General features: G+C 36.0%; 1 protein-coding gene across 1 annotated transcript; it reads left to right on the top strand.

Moving 5' to 3' along the window:
- Nucleotides 1-253: 253 nt before the first annotated feature.
- LOC138698418 (PBAN-type neuropeptides-like) lies at nucleotides 254-10,057 on the top strand. The gene is made up of 3 exons (XM_069824307.1): nucleotides 254-485; nucleotides 6,401-6,658; nucleotides 9,748-10,057. The coding sequence occupies exons 1-3, from the start codon at nucleotides 272-274 to the stop codon at nucleotides 9,975-9,977; spliced, it is 702 nt and encodes a 233-aa protein (XP_069680408.1). The 5' UTR covers nucleotides 254-271; the 3' UTR covers nucleotides 9,978-10,057.
- Nucleotides 10,058-12,188: the final 2,131 nt, after the last annotated feature.

The raw sequence follows: 12,188 nt of genomic DNA, 5'->3' as shown, positions 1-12,188 counted from the left end.
GAAAAATGCGCTTGCTTTGACATCACTGCTCTAGAGGTGTTATTGATCCAACTGAATAAGAAAATTCGATAAATGTAAAGCAATACAATTTAAAACAAAAACACAGTTCTTCTAGTGATTAATAACGGAGATTAATTATAAATGCAGACACAGAAGAAGTGAAGTTATTTGTGTGGCAGCCGACAATACGAGCGCCCTAATAATAGGACTCCAGTTGTAATGAGACGACGCCTACTTGAAGTCGAATGTTTTCCGTCTGATTGTAGACGTGATGCGACTTCCAGCACCCCCCGCCGAGAAGACGACGAGGTGTGACATTTTCGCACTCTGGGCAATCAGATCGGATCTGTATAAAAGACCAGAGCACGTCTCAGTGCCCGCAGTGGACGACACACCCCAAGACACCGACATGCTCAGCTCCAGACAGCAGCTCATCCACAGCTCCATTGTCTGGTTCCTGGTAGCCGTCCTGTCGTCCTGCCAGGGTACGTACTACGCTCACACTTCGAAAACTCTTCTAGTTCTTCTTTATACCTATTCCTGTTTTTCTCCAATTTTTACTGTTCATGTTCTTCTTCTAATAGTATTTTTTTATATTTCCTTCGTCGTCAAGGGTAGCTTAGAACTTACACAGCTCAAATCGAGCTCCGGGCATGGGTTCGAATCCCGCCGTTGCTGATTATGTGATAGGATTTTTTCCGATGTTTTCTTAAACTATAAATGAAGGGTTCAGAACCATTGTGGGCCAAGCGCCATTTAATAAAACCGTATAAAACAAGGGTTAAAAACCTGTGGAGTAACGGTCAGCGCGTCTGGCGCGAAACCAGGTGGCCCGGGTTCGATTCCCGGTCAGGGCAAGTTACCTGGTTGAGGTTTTTCCGAGGTTTTACCTCAACCTAATATGAGCAAATGCTGGGTAACGTAACAGAAAACCACAATTTAAAGTCACACAGAGTTAGTGTGCACTCAAATGTTGGTTGCTTGACTGTTGTCAGCCCACTTTGAGGTCTGTGGATATAGAGGGAAAAATTGGATCGGTGTCGGGTAGAGTTCCCGGGTAGCTCAGTGGGAGAGCGTTGGTACGTTTAACCAAAGGTCCCGGGTTCGATACCCGGCCCCGGAACAATTTTTCCCTCGAAATTATTCAAGAGTTAAAATGTTTTCAATCGAAACATATAAGTAATATAAAGTATACACATTCAAACTAAATGATATGCCAATCTTCATTAAACTATGGTATTCACTTAACCTTAACCCTTGCTTTCTCCGTTTTTAATAAATGGCGCTTAGCCCACTATGGCTCTGAACCCTTCAAATATCAGGTAATCCTACAGCGAATCCTCCGGGGAACTCTTTTTGCGCCAAAAACCTAAACAGATGCAATGATTTTGCGCCAAAACGATGTTACTAGAACTTCATCAGCTGGCGAAATTTTATTTCCATCGGTTGGCAACAAAAATATTTGGTCTTAGTTATAACTAACTATTTAGAGGCTTATTTATCCATCTCACTTAACGACCAATATAACACGTCATTTAATAAATCTCAATATATGCAGCGTGGAAGGTATGTTGATTAAAAACTTCTCCCAGTTGATACTAAAACTTTTTAAAAGCATTTTTTCGGGCTCGTTACAAATTATTATCATTGAAATAATGACGTATAGAAATTAGCAATCTTCTTTACGTGTTATCATTAAAGAGTGGTATTCTTTGATAAATAAGATTGCTCTTTCTATCCTTAAGTGCTCTTTTAAGGGGTGTGGTTTCTGTACATTATTGATTTTTAGTACGTTTCTATTTGAAGGAAATTCATCACACTAGCAGTTTGAATATATTGCTAAAATAGAGAATCGTTTGAAAATTTTATGTTTTTTTTAATGGGCTTCTTACTTAAGTTGCAGGTATTTTTTTTTTAATTGAAGCTAATTAATTAATTACGTTTACGTAATAATTTATCGTATTACTGCTGTTATTATGCAGGTAATAGAACATGACACTTCTGTACTTAGTGTCAATAAATTTAAAACAACTTCCAACAAGACAATTTAATTCTAAGTAGAATAATCCTGAACAATACTGTACATAATCAGTGTCATAAAATATTGAGTTTAAATTATGCTATTACATGCAACACAAAACAAAATAAGAGAGCAATTCTCTGCTTATGATCGTTAACAACCAACAAATTCTTCCCTTGGTTGATCTCTCACGCTCATCTTTCATGGCCAGAATGATTTGATCGGCAGATAACATGATCATCACGCCTACGTCATATAAGAACTGGTTACGTTTTCTATTATCAACATGAACACAATATTTCCCCAAGAACCACCCTGAATTTTGGCGGAAAATCATTGTTGCAAATAATAAAAAAGTGGTAAAAAATCGTGTATCTGTAATCATCTTGCCAAATATCATCTTGCTATTCCAACGACGCCAAATAACCTAGTAGTTGATACAGAGTTGTTAAATAACCAATTAAAGATAAAAATTTAAGGTTTCAGAGCTATAGTGGGCCAAGCGCCATTTATTAAAAACCGAGAAAACAAGGGTTAAAGTTAAGTGAATACCATAGTTTAATGAAGATTGACATATCATTTAGTTTTAATGTGTATACTTATATTACTTGCTATATGTTTCCATTGAATTATGGTAATAACTTCATTTTAACCTTTGTTTTATACGGTTTTAGTAAATGGCGCTTGGCCCACTATGGTTCTGAACCCTTCAATTACCTATGATTATTGTATTAGTTCCTTGATTTTATTTGTACTTCTTTAATTTCTATTTACTTTTCTATTTACGTTTGTCCTCTTTCTACTTTTATTACGGTACCTCATATCCTTGTCCTTCCTTGACAGTGACTGAAAGTGTGCACTTTTTCACAATTACTAAAAAAACGCATATCTGCATTCTGTAATGGCACTTTATTTCCTGGTAATGCTTTCAAAAACCTGGGATTTATTATTAGAAATTCAAAAAATTGCCAGAATATTTCGAATTTGACAATACTTTTTAATTATCATGTCCGTGATAAATTGGAATATTCCTCAGATAATTTGGTCTCCCACTTATAATTCACACAGTAATAAAATTGAGAACAAACACAAAACAAAAACTATTTTCAATATAATTTTAGTATCATTATTCGGTTGCCATAACAAAATTTCGTACAACAGTCTAATTACTAAATTTAATTTAATGTATCTTGTTAGTCGCAGTTTACTTGTTTTCTTGCCAGGTAACTTTTATTGTATAAAAATTGAACGGTCTACTGGATAATAGCGAAATGTTGTCACAAATCCAGTTTAACGCTCGAACGTCATATTTAAGAAATCGCCATTATTACACTTAAAAAAAACCAAAGAAACCTCATCACATAAAAATTCAACACTGTTAAGAATGTGTTCTAAAAGCAATAAATTATGTAAAATAGAGGATTTATATTACAACATTTCTTATATTAAATATAAACTTTTTCGTGTTAAAATATTGAAGACACTCGATTTAAAATAATATTTGTCACTCTTTAATGTTAATTTATGCTCGACCATGCCGAAATGTAGTAATTATACACCTGGTAGCAGACCTTTAATGTATGTCATTAAAGTACACCTACTCATTAAAGGTCAGGTCTTTCAGCCAATGACGACTCAGGTTACAACTGTTCGGCCAATGACAGGTCAGCTTTCTACCGTTATAAAACCGCAAGTATCGATTATTCTCGGATATGCAATCGAAAGAGAATTAGCGAAAAGTCACGGAGGCTAGAAATCCAATACTGTCGCAGAAGGTTATGTTCTATAATAATTAGCGTTATGTTCTATAATAATTAGCGTTAATTGTAAATAATATTCAAATAAATTCAATTTGTCATCTCGTTTTTCAATGTCTAATTTAATTTGAATGTTATCTCTGTAGGTTCTTATGGCCTAGCAAGGTCAATGTGAACATCTGTTCCTCGGAAAAAATCAATACTTTCGCATCTGCGCACATCTCACAACATACGGGACATTGGCCAAGGTCAGATACAAAGAAAATTAATAATATCAAGTTAGAAATATGGTCGAGCATAAAAAGTCGTATGAAACTCGCCTATAATGGTAATTAAGAAGCTCGTATGAAAATTATGAAACTCGCTTGCGCTCGTTTCATAAATATCCATACTCGCTTCTTAATTACCTTCATTATAGGCTCGTTGCATAATATACTATTTTACACTTATATCGGCATTTATTTCTTTTTTATTTTTTATTTTCACTGTGAAAATGAATATTATTTTGTACTGTCTAGTATAACTGGGGCTTTGCACTGTTGTAGACAAATAAATGACCTACCGGTACATAATGAATTCATTTGGGGCTTTCTTCATTACAGTCACAGCCAAATAAAATCAGAGAACCGTTAAACGTCACACTATATCTGTGAGCTGTCAAATATGCTACACAGATAGCCTAACAAAAGACAAAAGAGTTTCAAAACGAAATATCTTCAAAGAAATTCAGAGAGGGTTTTGAAGTGCTCAAATAAAATTGTTGTCTGAGAAAATTTCAATTTGAAGATAATTGAGGAACAACTAATCAAAACGTAAATTGTCACAGACGAAATTTTCAGGAGAGACAAAAAAATGCGCATTTTCCAAACTATTTGCAGTATAAATATGAATTAAATCTTGTTTAAATTTATGACTGAAGATGAATCAACCATATATCTATAAAAATAAAACTTGGACAATTTATATTTTGATGCTGTTTAGTGGACATTTAACGAATTCATGCAATTGTTACAATCTTATTATAGCACGGAAACACTATTTTCTGCTCATTTTATGTTGCATTGGCAATTAATTTTTGTTGTGTTGTCTATCTGAATACTGCATGAACTTTTGATGTCGGAATTTAAAAAAATTCTGTGATCGGGATTTAAATCCCCAAGTCCTCGTTTTCGGACATTTTTATTGTGATTAAAACATACATTCTCATTACTCAATTTACGTTTTGATTAGTTGTTTCTCACATACCTATGTAAAAATAGATGAGACAGGTTGAGATTTGGAGAATTCTGATTGCACAGATGTATAGAGAACACTGCCATCTATCGGAAGCCACTTCAAACTCAATTGTGACCGTAGATGAACAATTTAAGTTTTGATTAGTTGCTCCTCATGATGTAAACGTTTCGTTAAATATAGTTGTCGCCACGTTATAAAATGTCCAAACTATGTGCTGCTTATCGGGTTGAGACTGCAGATAGTACAAACAAAATATTACGTTCTTTAAAGGCACTACTTCCAGTGAATCAACTCTTTATTGTCCATGTGTTTAATTAAATAAAGCTTGCACAATAAATTATTTTTAAAATTTTCTGTTTTGTGGATCTGTTATCAATAAGTTAATTTATGCAACGTAAAAATAATAAAAAATGTGACAACACAGTCTTGTGAGGTACAGATATACGTGACCTGCTACATGTGTTTTCGGTAAGGTAAGGGATACAGTAACAAATACCGGATCAGTAAGCAACTTCTAAAAGAAATAAGAATATTGTAAAAAATATATCAACTAAACCTCCATTTTATGTTATTTAACTTAACTATTCAAACATGTGTAAAGTTAATACGTTCAACAAACTCTAAGTCATTTCATATAAAATAATTTTACACAGACAGACATGGCAAACAAAACTACTCCCTCCGTTCCAAAATATGGTATAGTAACAAAGAAAACAAGTTTGATCATTGCGCATGCGCGCACGAAATATTTCGTGGTGTGGTATTCTGTTCAGTAGTGAAGGATCTATGAGACAGTGCAGTTGTGAATGTTTCTAATCTTCTGTAATGCATCAAACTATAATATTTAAATGGTTAATTATGAACAGAAATCAAATGGGTACCTGCTGTGGTGTTCCTGTTGCAGAAAATGTAACACCAACCCAATCAATTTTGAATAGAACATATAAGGCTCAACAGTCGTACAAAAAAGGGTTATAATTTATTGCAGTTATTTTGCTAATTTGCCTCTCTCAAAAAATATTTGTTTTTCCTTTATTAACTTGACATCACTCAGAATGAAATGTACCTAATTTTTATGCTTTTCTTATGTTAATTTATAAATCAAATAAGTATTTAGAAGATGTATTCTAGAATTTTAACAAATTTATTCCATATTTTGGAACAGAATTAATGACATATTTCTATACCATATTTTGGAACAGAGAGAGTATATTTCTGGTATCAAAGATGTTGAAGACATGTACTTCTATCAAGATCTGGAAATATTCTTTTCAGAGCACCACAATACTTTGGCTGTACTTCGAGTAACGAGAAATAAAAATAAAGTTAAAGTTAAAATTTATGTCGATATTTGAGAAAAATTTTCCGCTTTTAAAAAAATGTCCAGGTTTCCGATTGAGCAGTTCACTGTTCCGGGACAATGACCCCTTCGAGGATGCCATTCTGCTGGGTCTGGACGGAACAGGAGAAGGTCTGGTGGTAAAGAGAAGCGAGTCTGAAGTACCTGGGATGTGGTTCGGTCCCAGACTGGGTCGGCGCGAGAAGCGATCTGCAGACGAGGCGCAAGAGGATTCAGACGGCAGCAAAGTGGAGGAGATCGTGGAGCTGCTGAGGGAGACGCCCTGGGCTCTTGTCCCGCTTAAAGGTAACGAGCACTTCCTTCCTTCTTACAGGTCAAGGCGCGAGAATAAAACGTCATTTACGGTACTCACCAAAATTGAGAAAGGAGATTCTGAAACTGTAGGCCTTCTTGCACCAAGCATTTTTGTCACAAGCATGAGAAATGTAATTTATTTATTTAACTAGCTAGCTAGTGAGTGCAAATTAAATTTATAAAACAAAAATGTTTCTAGCCACTACCATAAGAGCTAGGCTCGTGTACGGTGTGGTCTTAGTCAATAATATAACATAACATTTACAAGGACAGTTTACTAAATACAGTAAGTAACTTAATTCAAATCAATAAATACAACTCAAGAGCTAGAAGAAAGAGAAAAAGAGAGAAAAATACACATTTAATATAAATTAACAATTCGACAGAAGCCAGTGATATTCAATAAAAACATGAATATAGTCGACAGAAATAAAAGGTAAAAAAATGCATTTGTTAATATTATATATCATGGATAATTTTACAAATTTATTTTTTAAAAGCTTCAATTTTAAAATATTTCGAATTTGGAAAATGGTTTGTAATTTTATTATAAAGTCTTGGGCCGAAACTAGCACCATGTTTAAGAGCTGCACTTGTATGACATTTAGGCTCAATTAATGGGAAAGTAGACTTTTGTATTCGAGTACGATATTGATGTCGATTAGATTTATGTTTTATTTGATTTCTGTGGTATAAGTTAGTAAACTATATTTATAAATTTCTTCAATAGTTCATACATTAAAATCTGTATAAATTAAATTTGTTGGGTAATCCATATTTTTTGTCAGACAAATTTTTATTAATCTTCTGTGTAATAAAATTAATGGATTAAGTACAGTTGATGCTACTCCACTCCAATTTATTATACCATATTGCATTAATGATTGTACCAAAGCTAAAAATATTATTCTCAATGCTTTTTTAGTGATAAAATTTCGAAGTATTATGAATTTATAAATTATCTTTCTTATACTTGTACACATGAAATCAATCAATGGCACATCACTCGCTGTAGCTACTTTTGAGAAGTGGATGTGATGTTTTTCTTAATTCTATTTTTGAGAGTTTGTGGATTAGTTTTATACCCTTTATCTTTAAACGTTCCGTACAGATAAAATACATTAAGAATTAAATCAGGGTATCGAGGGGGCCATATATTCCTACTTACAATTATATCCTATAACACTGTATAAACTTGCCAGTAGCAATAAAATTGTGGTGACATTTTATTGTTACAGGTTGGCAATGCAAATATTTGGTATTAGTTATAACTAACTCTTTAGGGGCTTATTTTCCATCTCACTTAACGATCAATGTAATATATATATAATAAATCTCAATATATGTTAGGCGTACTCCACACTGCAGCGTGGAAGGTATGTGTGATTAAAAACGTTTAGAATATAATTTAGAATATAAGTAACTTTTCTTTATTTTTTGGCAAAACATTATACTTAGTATCTGTTAATAATGTTTTGTAAGATGAAAATGCTATGAAGTTGAAAAAGAGGAGGAATTAAGCGGACAACAAAATTTATATTTTGGAAGTTTGGGGATTAAGCCAACAGATAGCTGCTGGGCTTCGCCTGCGATCTCCTGCATGTTTTCTTTTTTTAACACAGAACCTGTTTCTACAAATGTTCGACACCACAACATTATAGAATCGTATTTAGGTACATTACGCACACCATACTCACTTCGAAATTCCCTTTGAACTCTTTCAACTCTCTCAAATTTAGCATACCAAAGATCACATTGTGTCCGCTGTAGATTTGTAGTAGCCATTTTAATCATCTATGATTTTCATTTGTCCTTTCAGAATTATGCATTGGTGATTGTCATATATGGAAACTCCCGTCTTTTAATTATAATTATAACCAGCAAAAAATTGTTCATACTATCATAACAGTGTTATAATAATAAATTAATATTATCCATACCCTGAAATGGAAATGGGGAGGGCACGTGGTAAGAATGGACCACAAACGATGGACGCACAGACTGACATTGTGGGATCCCAGGATCGGCAGAAGAAGAGTGGGACGCCAGACAACTAGATGGGCAGATTTCTTCAAGAAGAAGGCAGGACCACATTGGACGAGCAGTACACGAGACAGACAGCTGTGGAGAAATCTAGAAGCCACCGTCCTCAGTGTGTAGTGTGGTGCGAATCTTACAAGTGCATATAGTGTCTGTGTACATAGAACACTCCTTAGGATCGGCTCACCTAATGAGTGAAGTCTACTGAGCCAAGCCCTGTCAATCAGGAGGCCCTTGCCCTTACGGGATCTAGCAGGCTAAATTTATTTATTTATTTATTTATACCCAAACGGATCAGACTGTATATTTATTTTTTTAAATAAGCATTGATGACATACGCACGTTGTTTACAACTCTAATTCCCCATCCTAACTAAATGGCACACACTCCTAAAACGAGACGAATCCAACCGAACTTAGCTGGAAAAAAGCCAAGATTTAAAATCGCCTGTTTTTTTTTATCCACCTTGTATTTTCATGTTTTGCCAAAAAATATTTTGACAAAATTTTCTTCATTCTGCACCGGTCTCTAGTTATTACTTCATAATCTATCCTCTGACAGAGAAAATCCTTCCAAGGGAAGAAGAAGAATAAAAACAACTATGTGGAAAAAGTGGGAAAAAATTTCAGTAAGCCGTTTCATGTATAATATTGCTAGTGTTATTGTCCGTTCCAGGATTCTGTGGAGTAACTTCGCACTTATGGGGGCGGAGTCTATCTGTGCCGAAATGTATTGCGGGCAGTATGAGCTCAAGGGGTAAGATGCTCGTAGTAGAAGGAAGAGTAGAATTCAGATAGAAATTATCCCCTCCTGCAAGCGATTGCTAGCTTCGTTCACCCAATGCCTCCTCCCAGAGCGGTTATTGGCCCTACCCCTCCCACATAACACTTACGCAGAGGTCTTGTTTCGTCTTTCTACTCCACAGGTTCCTGGGACGGACCATAGGTTCCTTTTCCTGTCCAGTGTAATTCTGGGCGTGTTGCTAGGGAGAGAAATTTGTTACAAGAGCTTCAATAATTTGGTTTTTACGTGTCGCACAGGAGGGAAGCGCCACACAGCGGGTTTCATCCCCCGACTGGGCCGCGACTCCAACGAGGACGACGAGCCCGACTACATGGAGCAGAGGTCGCCACCCTTCGCCCCCAGGTTGGGACGGCGCCTCGTGCCCTTCCGGCCAAGGCTGGGGCGCGACCACCTACCCCACGACGTGTACTCACCTCGCCTGGGTCGCAGCGTTCACGAGAAGAAGCAACCCCCTGTGCAGCATTAGCACCCCAACATTTTAATGTAAATTTACTGTAGTCTCATCAGAAATATTGTAATAAAATCCATCTCATTGACTGGCTGGCATGCACGGGTCTATCTTATTGTTCCTCCTTGCTCCACGTTCCCAAAAAAAAATCATTGAATCGTTTCTGGGAAACAGATTTCTAGTTCCGTATCCATTTTATTTGCTACGTCCTAGACGTGTGTTATTCAGATATCTCTACGGTCCATGTACACAGGATCCCCCTATCAAAATTCTATAGGACTTAAAACGCCTAAATGAACCATAAAGTGCTACAAATGCCTAATAACTATATTTGTGTCTAAAAGTGCCTTTTTAGTATTTTGTGTATATTTAAAATAAAAATAAATATAAAGGTAGCCCATACACATGACATGAAGACACTTGGACGGCATGTATAGTATGGATCACATAAGTGTAGTTTCTAAGGGCCATATTCATAGACATTGTTAGCGCGGCCTTCCGGTGGATGATTAGCGAACTAATGTTTTTCGTATTCATAAACCAGTGTTAGTGATATGATATGATAGAAGAAGAAGAAAGTTAGCTTCCCTTATGAAAAGGTTGCCAGATTTGACAAAGCGTATTACATATAATTTGGAAACAGACCTAAAAGGTAAAATGATATCCATTTGAAACGATGAGATAATCGAATATACAAAATGTCAGAAAAATTTACACCTAAGTAGCGTTTGTGCTCATTTACAGTTAAGAAAGGGAGGGGATATCATCAGATAGGTTAGAATGATATGAATGTCATATACCGCGAGAAAAATAATAGTACGGATTTACGTATTGGCATTGATATCTAAACCAATCAACAGCCATCGGTTAAGATAACTTGAAATTTCCATTATCACTCCCATACAAATGATTTCTCAATATCTGAACCGATCCTTTGAGGGCACTAATGGCTATTTCCTTCACAATGCTGTGTGTTAGGCCCAGGTTTTTACATTTGTTGGCAAAGAAGGAGGGTATGGTACCTCGTGCTCCCACCATCAGACCTATTACGTCAATGTGGGACAGGCTATATTTATCTTTATAGAACGGGATTGTTGGTTCATATATCCGTTTCTTTTCACTGTCCACCTCATGCGGTTGATCTGCATGTGTCTCAAATCTGATGGTGGGATCGAGAATGTATGCCGAGTTGTTCTTAATGGCAATGATATCAATTCGCCGAACACTTCCTTGTGTGGCTAGTCCCTGCACCTCTTGATGGACTGTAAACCCTACTTCCTTTAGTACCTCGGCCAGCATAGAACGGACAGCATGGTGACGGATGTTGCGAAGGGCCTCACTATAGGGGCAGAAGCCAAGGATATGGGGAAGAGTTTCAATCTCGCCGAGACAGCGCCTACAGCGGGTACCATCCCGACTTCTACCCGGTACAGCTCGGACCTGAGCGACATAGCCTACAATTTTAAGGGCGTCTATCCATTCCGAGAGGATTAGACCTTTGTGATTTCTTATCCAACTGTTTGCTGGGGGGAACTCTTTGTTAAGAATCACTCCTTTACCCTTTTGTTGCAATGTACACCAATTTTCAAATTCTTTTTCTCTTAAAGCGTCTCTAACTTTTCGAGAGTCCACAAAATTTTCACGATTATTTAAAAAAGAATTAGCAGGAGTTAATTTAAGGCTATTTAAACATCCTGTATAAGTAACCAGTTGATAGCCGGGGCTAGTTTAGCACGCTCGTAGCTCGGGCTAGCGGAATGTCTATGAATAGCACCCTTCAAGTCTAATTTGGCCGCCTCTTCAGTGTTGCCAACTAATACCAGTTATCACTAAAGAGGAAAAAATCACAATGCTACGTACTGAAATAATAATAATAATAATAATAATAATAATAATAATAATAATAATAATAATAATAATAATAAGTGGTATTAGTCTAAAGTCTGTGTGATGAATCTTGTCTCACTGTGAAAAGAGAGAGAAAGGAGATATGTCTTACCTTGTCTGTGTTGTTATTGCGATGGGGGGAGTGAAGCGATGCCAGTAGCGGAAGGGACTAGTTGATACATTCTGTAGCGCAAAATAAAGTAACAAAATATCTCTCTTCGTACTGCCTTCCGTCACTGAGTTTGTCTATCAAGAAACTGAGTTCCGATAGCCTGTACAATAACAAGATTTTGAAAGGAATCCTGGAAATTTACAACCCTCTTATAATCTCAACTCTCATTT

This window comes from Periplaneta americana, chromosome 4 (genome assembly GCF_040183065.1).
Source record: "Periplaneta americana isolate PAMFEO1 chromosome 4, P.americana_PAMFEO1_priV1, whole genome shotgun sequence".
Taxonomy (NCBI): Eukaryota; Metazoa; Arthropoda; class Insecta; order Blattodea; family Blattidae; genus Periplaneta; species Periplaneta americana.
Note: the sequence above shows the minus strand (reverse complement) of the source record. Positions and strands in the feature narration are given on the sequence as shown.

Excerpts from the sequence above, each read along its gene's own strand:
- LOC138698418 (XM_069824307.1), top strand. The coding sequence starts at position 272 with ATGCGACTTCCAGCACCCCCCGCCGAGAAGACGACGAGGTGTGACATT. Across the intron at positions 486-6,400 it reads CGTCCTGTCGTCCTGCCAGG|GTTTCCGATTGAGCAGTTCA; the intron begins GTACGTACTACG and ends AAAAATGTCCAG. Across the intron at positions 6,659-9,747 it reads GGCTCTTGTCCCGCTTAAAG|GAGGGAAGCGCCACACAGCG; the intron begins GTAACGAGCACT and ends CGTGTCGCACAG.